We start from the raw sequence: 7,113 nt of genomic DNA, 5'->3' as shown, positions 1-7,113 counted from the left end.
TTTGTTGTTTTGTTTGATCTGTCGAGAAAAGAACTTGCAAATACACTGATGGTTTTCTATGCACTTCTCGTCTGCTCAGGTGAATACTATCCCCTGACCATGACAGTAGGGAGAGTGGTAGCTCTAAGATAGAAAAAGAATCAGACAGCTTCACTGGAGTATCTTTTCGGAAGAGAGGGAAGGAGGACGAGGGATGGGACAGGGGATTCTTACATGTGCATCACTAACATTGGACAAAAGAATCTTTCAACCAACAAGGGTTTTACAGAGTAACGTTCACGAAAGCACAGGTCAGTGGTGGCGTCTGGGGGGGTGGAACTAGGTTCGGAGGGAAGGGAGGGGGATGAACGAGAGGATGAGGCCGAGCTCGAAGGAGAGACAGAAAGATAGAGACAGAGAGGGATCAACGTGGGCAAGGTTTTGTGTCACAAAGCGGCAGTCCGGACAGATTTCCTTCTATCCACAATGCACTGACAGCAAAGAATGCGTCCTGGGGTTTTTCACCTCTTTCTGTTTGTTATCGCGCTGAAGTGTAACGGGTTTGTTTCTGAGGCCAGTCTTTGCCATTCAGCGGGGACAAGTTTGCTTTTTTTTGTTGTTTTTTTTTTGTTTTTCTTCGGCATCAGTCCAGCCAACATTAACAACGCACAGAAGCATCCCAAAGGGGTCGGCGGCCACCGTCGGCTTGTGCGAGAGCTGATTGGTTGCAGCTGTTGTTGCCGTGGCAATATGAGAAGAAGTGAACGAGTCTGTCATCTTTAGTTATCTCTTCTCAAAATCGAAGGGGGCTCATGTACTGTACCTGGTATGGCTTTTGGGGGGAGGGGGAGAGGTAGGATAGGGGTCGGGGTGGGACTCACCATTCTCTGCTCATTTTACTTTTGTTAGGCAAACCCTCAGTTACTCATATTTCTAATAATATCTGTATTTTTTTTAGAAGTATAGGTTTTTTTTTTTTAATTATTTCTATATATTCTTTGAAATTAAATGAAAAGTTTCTGCACTCATTTGACTGGCACATTCCCTTTATTGTCAGTGCGAGTGTCCATTGAGTCTGGAGGCGGAGAAGCTCAGAACATTACAGTCCAGAAAGCTCATGGTTGTTCTTTTTTAAATGGTTGTTGATTATCTGAAAGGGGAGAGGGATGAGCTTGGGTTAAGGTGGAGAAGGTGGGAAGTGTGCGACTCCCACCAGGTTAATGGGTCTCTTTAGAGCACGGCGGGCCGGCAGGCGGCCTCTCTCAGCAGAGCCGAGCCTAGCAGCAGCAGCAGCAGCAGCCTGGAGGTGGACGGAGGTGTCAGGTGAGCCTGGCCTGAATCGGGGCCCCCACAGCCTCCCAGCTCTGACTCGCAGCGGCGCTTCTCACACAGCAAGCCCGTGTAGCCTGGTGGACAGTTGCAGTGGACGTTGCTGATACATGTCCCACCATTTTGGCAGCGCAGGAGTTCGTTGTCACACACCCGGGCTGCAGTGGATGCAATGTAAAGACAGGAAAGACGTGAGAATTAAACACACAAACACGTGTTTGGGTGACACTTTACTTGAAGTGTGTTTTGGTGCATGAAGGAAATTCTCTTCTCATTAGCTCCTATTATCAAACATCACAGCAGAAGCTTTAAAGATGGCCAATTATGGAATTTTTATAAAGTTCCAATCAAAGACTGACAAGAAGTGTTCTTCAAGTAAAGCGTTGCCACATTTTATTCCATTTTTGATGTCTATGAAATCTTAAATTTGAAAAATATGCTTATTTTTGGTCTTGATAGTTACAGTACAGTAAATATGGGGACAAGGCTTAGCCCAAAGACTGGAAATTGGGTTATACTGTCCTAATTGTGTAGTCTATAATTTAATGGGTGGTTATTTGCCCATAATCTATGCACCAACACATGCTGCCATTAAATTACAGTAAAGTAAATGTGGTTAGATTTGGTAGCCTAAAACCATTAATCTTCCATGTAGCTAGCATGATCTACAACAGTGTATGTAGGGTATACCTATATGAAACTGCGTTCCTCATGATGTACAGGGGCTCGGTCTTTATAACCTCGCATATCTATCTCACATTTAAGTTCTTGTTTTATACTGGAACGCTGCCGTATTAAGCATTTTGAGAACCATGCTAGCTGCTGTGCTAGTGGTTACTGCACGGCTAAAACTCATCAATGTTCTTGACAACAAAAACAAGTCTTAAAGCACCCCAGCAGAATTTACAATCAGTGCACTGCTGAATTAATCACTCACTTATCAACATCCCCTCAAGTCTTTGCATCAGCCAGCGAGGAACTATCGACAGTCTATGCAACCAGATTGTTTTTAAGCTAACTGCGTACTAAATGAAGTAGGGCAACATAACTTCCCTTAATGAATTGTGGGTAGACTCAAGCAAAAGAGTCAGATTTCTTCCTCTATGGCCACTCAGACACTAAACATCTCTGACAATGGCTTCCATCTACATTTGCATGTACCAAATCCTGGCAAAGCATGTAGTTTTAGGGAAATGGTTTCTATAACAACTGAAATGCGTAATAATTTTAAGTTGTGACATCATCCCCTAATAAGTAAGTTTCATAGGTGTTGGTGGGCAATGCTCTTTGTCTTTGAAACCTTTGAGCACATTCAGATTAGCTGGTACCGCCTGGTTTTGGTCTATTTAGTGTGCAGAGCCTTAAGCTGGGCTCACACTGTGCGATTTTTTCAGTCGCGCGATTCAGCTCCTGCTCAAACTGTACGATTGACTCGTAGGGGTTAGAAGTTCATAGGTCACGATGCAGGGTCTCACACTATACGGCCCGATGCTCTGATGCGACCTGAGTGCTCACACTGTGCGTCCATAAAATGAAGGTTATAACAGAAAATCTGTCGCTCGCTCTCCCTCTCTGTCTTTCACTCACACTGACTCACACCACCACCATCAACTTTGCTAAATTGCTAATGAAAAACATTGATCAGGCAGCTGTGATTGAGCAGCAATGTAAATCCAACTATTTTCACGGTTGTTGTGGTCGTGATAATTTTGTGAGCCACATCGAAAAGACTCAGATGAGCTTTCCAAAGTTCTACAAGTGCCTCCATCGCTTGTGTCCAGATCACATGCTGCACTGCTGTGCTACTCCGTCTTTTTCACCGACATTTATGTGTTTGCGCGTGCGCAGTGTGAGCGGCTGCGGTGACACCCTCACGAATCCTCCCGACCAAGCGATTGATGATCGGGAGCTGGTCGTGAGGTGTTAACTACACGATGCACGATGCACGATGAAGGCCAAAATCGGGCCGATCACCAAAACGGTCGCACGACTCAAAAATCGGCTCAAAATGGGCCAAAAATCGCACAGTGTAAGCCCAGCATTAGATCTCTTATTAAACTCAAGAAATCAAATAAGCATATTTCCCAACATGTTCAAGTATTGCTTCAACATTTGGCACATTTTGGATTGTAAAATGTATGGAATATAGATTATTGTATCATATCTAATAATGAAATCTAATAAAGTCATAAAATTAAATAAAAAATATTAAATTACACTAAATTGATTATATTAAATACAAAAATAACTACATGTGATGAAATAAAAAAAAAGTTTGTAAGACAGTGAAAATGTGTAACGTTGTTGCTTTGAGCTGTGGTAAAAATGTACTTGTATAGCGTCTGAGATTAATCTTAGGCGCTATACAAGTGCTAATAGATTCTAATGAATATATACAAATGTAATTAAAAGGTGGTGAACACTGCCTTTATCTTTTAATCACCTCTTAAAGAGTATAATGCCACTCAAAATTAATTTCACAGTCTTTTTTTGTTGTTATTTCTTAAATGACTCTGAAACATTTCATATCTTCCCCATCAGTTTAACTTCACAGCCTGTAATCTTTAAACAACACCAACGTTCAGATTTCAGGACATTTTTTCAGCATCTAAAAAGACGTGTCTATTTGTTTAATACCAAAACCTTATTCAAGCCCCATCAAATCAGCTACGTTACAGCACAGAAATCCACACTTTCCTCAAAGCCTGCGAGGCTTTCCCCAAACACCACTGACTTTAGACAAACTGAACGTCAGGTGAAAATTGGTGTATATTTAGAGCTGGGACACCGAGGCCACTCTATTCCCAGCGGAGGCAAGCTGTCAAGCAAGCTGGAGGCAAACAAAGCTGCGCTGCACAAACTAATAAACCAACAGAGACAAATAAACACTGATAAACACAGGGGCCACTTCTGCCCATTTCAGTCCTTTATAGGAGTGGAAAACAATGCGGTGAGCAATCTATGAACTCTATGGGACATAAATATCACAAACAAATATAAGACCTCTCTCCTAATAATCAGGATTGGATGCATGCCGTCTCACAGGAATAGCCAAATAGAGCTTTGATGGGAGCCTTGTTAAGAAACATTGACTGCGAATCCTATTTGTGTTTCGTGGGAGAAAAGAGAGCTGCTGTTTGGCTCAGTAAGTTTCGCTCCAGGCCACAGCTCACCAATTACCATGCACAACTACATCCAAATAAGACATCTGAACTCTATCTTTGTTCCTCCTGTTTTGTTTTGTTTTTTTTCATCTGATATATCAATTGCATGACCACCTCAACCACTCAGGAGAAACTACAGTAATGAGTCAATATGACTGCAACCACCACTGCTGCAAAACAGACTCTTTCTATGGAAAGCCTTTGTTCACTTTGATTGCTCCCTGTGATGAGGCAGCGGCTAAACTTGGTAATTAGATTGTCTCCTCGAGATGACAAGGAAGAGCGATCAAATGTATTAATTAAAGAATCATGAGGCCTTGATATGATCAGTACACAGGAGAGACTCCTTTAATTAGACAATAACCTTTCGTCTCGTCTATCTTATCCTTCCTTGCTGTCACAATAGAATGATAATGTGAATTTCTAAGAATATTCAGAGTGGCTTGTATTCAGAATGTGCTCTAAATTGATTAGAAAAATAATTGGAAAAAGGTGTCGGACACTGTTGTTAATGCCCACTTTTTTGAAATAAAAATCTCAAACTTTCCTAGTCTGATAAGACATGATCACATCTTTAAAAAGGCACATCTTTAAGGCCAAAGCAGACTTGCTTTTTGATATAAGCAACGTCGGATTTAGTCTCTGTTCAGGAAAGTAATCCATACTTAAAGACAACCACTTTCTAACTTGTTGATTAAAGCTTGGAACATTTTAAAGGCGAGATTCGGTTAATTTGCCTAAATTTCAGGTAAAAACTACATTTTCAGCAGTTTGATTGGTTGTTCATGGCTTCAGTCACACAGGACTGTAGACTAATCAGTGACCCCCAGTGGAAAAATGTGTAATTCAGTTGTATTTTTATAGCTTTAAATCACAACACCAGTTACCTCAAGGTGCTTTATATTGTAAGGTAAAGACCCTATCACAATATAGAGAAAACCCCAACAATCAAATGACCTCCCATGAGCAAGGTGACAGCAGGAAGGAAACATTCCCAGGCTCAAGGATGGGAAGTCATCTGCAGCTGGCAGCTGGGGGTGAATGGAAAGGAGGAGAAGCAGAAAGACTGCTTAGCAAGTAGCTGGCAAGTGTTTGCAGACCGGAGTGTGTGTTCCCAGTCACCTTTCTCACTCAACATGTGTTAATAGACCTCTCTGCATTGAATTGTACTTGTTATTAATCTCTGGCTCTCTTCCGAAGCAGGTCTTTTATCCTGTCTTCCTTCTCAAACCCCAACCAGTCGCAGTAGATGGCCCCGCCCCTCCCTGAGCCTGGTTCTGCCGGAGGTTTCTTCCTGTTAAAAGGGAGTTTTTCCTTCCCACTGCCAAAGTGCATCCTCATAGGGGGTCATATGATTGTTGTTTTTTTTCTCTATATGTATAATTGTAGATTTTACCTTACAATATAAAGGGCCTTGAGGGGACTGCTGTTGTGATTTGGTGCTATGTAAATAAAATTGAATTGAAAAACTGAATCAAACTATGGGTGACTCTGGCAACGTGTTAGGGACCAAAAAGTTCATATAGAGGTTTTCAGTGCAGCACTGTATACCTCTTTGCGACTGATTTGCGACAGCCAGCAACCTCCCTCACCAACAGGCTGACAAATACATATTGTTGCCTAGCAACCGGCTGGGTAAAGAGGGGGAGGCCTGCCTGAATGGGGTTTTTACAGCAACCACCACCAACCTCCAGCAACCACAAATTTCTCCATAACGACTGGTGGTTGCTAGGTTTTTTTTTCTTACTTTCAGAATGATTACATTAAAATAATTTTAAAGATCTTTCTGTTCAAAGTAAATTTTAGTTCATTCTAAAGGAAATTTTAGGTCACGGTTATTCCCTGGATGCAGAGTGATTCATCGGCTGAAGGGACTAAAAAGACAAATAGATAGTGATGATTAAAAAAAAAGAAAAAAAGAAAAAAGATCAATAAAATCATCATGATATAAAAAAAAAGACAAACAAAAACTATCACGTTCAGTGTTGTAAGATTGAAAACACAGCAGAAGTAGGAACTCTTTGTCCCGCACCTTTATCTGATTTAATTTCTCACATTAACCATTTTGCATTACTGCACGTAAACAGAGCCGGCACAGGCAGTAAAAGACAAGATTTGTTGTGTTTGCTTTTGATATGAGTGATAATATTTAGAGAAGGGGCCGATGAACTAGGTGCGCCTGTCTGGGAAAGTGATGTGTTTGACGAGAGATTTAAGTTTTAATTGCATTTTTTTTTCGCTCTGCATGCAGACGGCGTCTCGTCAACGCACACAACTCCTGCAGCAGCAGCGGGGATGCAGAGGAAGGTCGAGACTACAAAGTTTTCCTATTTCAGTCATAGAATCACTCAGTGATTGCGGACTGACATTATTCGGGGGGTTTCTCGTTTTCTTTCCTACTTTAGAGGACATTTTGTGAAGTGACAGGACTGCTTTGTGTGCTTTTGTGGCTCATTTGCTGTTGGGGCGATGAATCAAACTCCAGTGAAAAACTTCACCTTTGAGTTACTGGCAGAGCAGCAGAGCCTGGAATTTTTTCAGTGACCAAACAAACAAAAAAACCCAAAAAAAGAAGAAGAGGAAGAAGAAAAAAAAATTTAAACTCTAGGGGAAAAATCCCTAGTCAGGAATATAGCAATAT

At 41.5% G+C, this 7,113-nt stretch overlaps 1 protein-coding gene across 3 annotated transcripts in view; it reads right to left on the bottom strand.

The window, feature by feature from the left end:
• Positions 1-598: 598 nt before the first annotated feature.
• ntng1a (netrin g1a) overlaps positions 599-7,113 on the bottom strand; it is a 116,525-nt gene continuing 110,010 nt past the window's right edge. For all 3 annotated transcript variants that reach the window (XM_039617092.1, XM_039617091.1, XM_039617093.1), the window contains one exon: positions 599-1,466. In XM_039617092.1, coding sequence (XP_039473026.1) covers positions 1,210-1,466 — 257 coding nt within the window. In that variant the 3' untranslated portion in view covers positions 599-1,209. The remainder of the gene's footprint in view (positions 1,467-7,113) is intronic.

Source organism: Oreochromis aureus, linkage group 9, assembly GCF_013358895.1.
Source record: "Oreochromis aureus strain Israel breed Guangdong linkage group 9, ZZ_aureus, whole genome shotgun sequence".
NCBI classification, from domain to species: domain Eukaryota; kingdom Metazoa; phylum Chordata; class Actinopteri; order Cichliformes; family Cichlidae; genus Oreochromis; species Oreochromis aureus.
The sequence above is the reverse complement of the archived record's forward strand: the minus strand, read 5'-3'. Positions and strand labels throughout refer to the sequence as shown.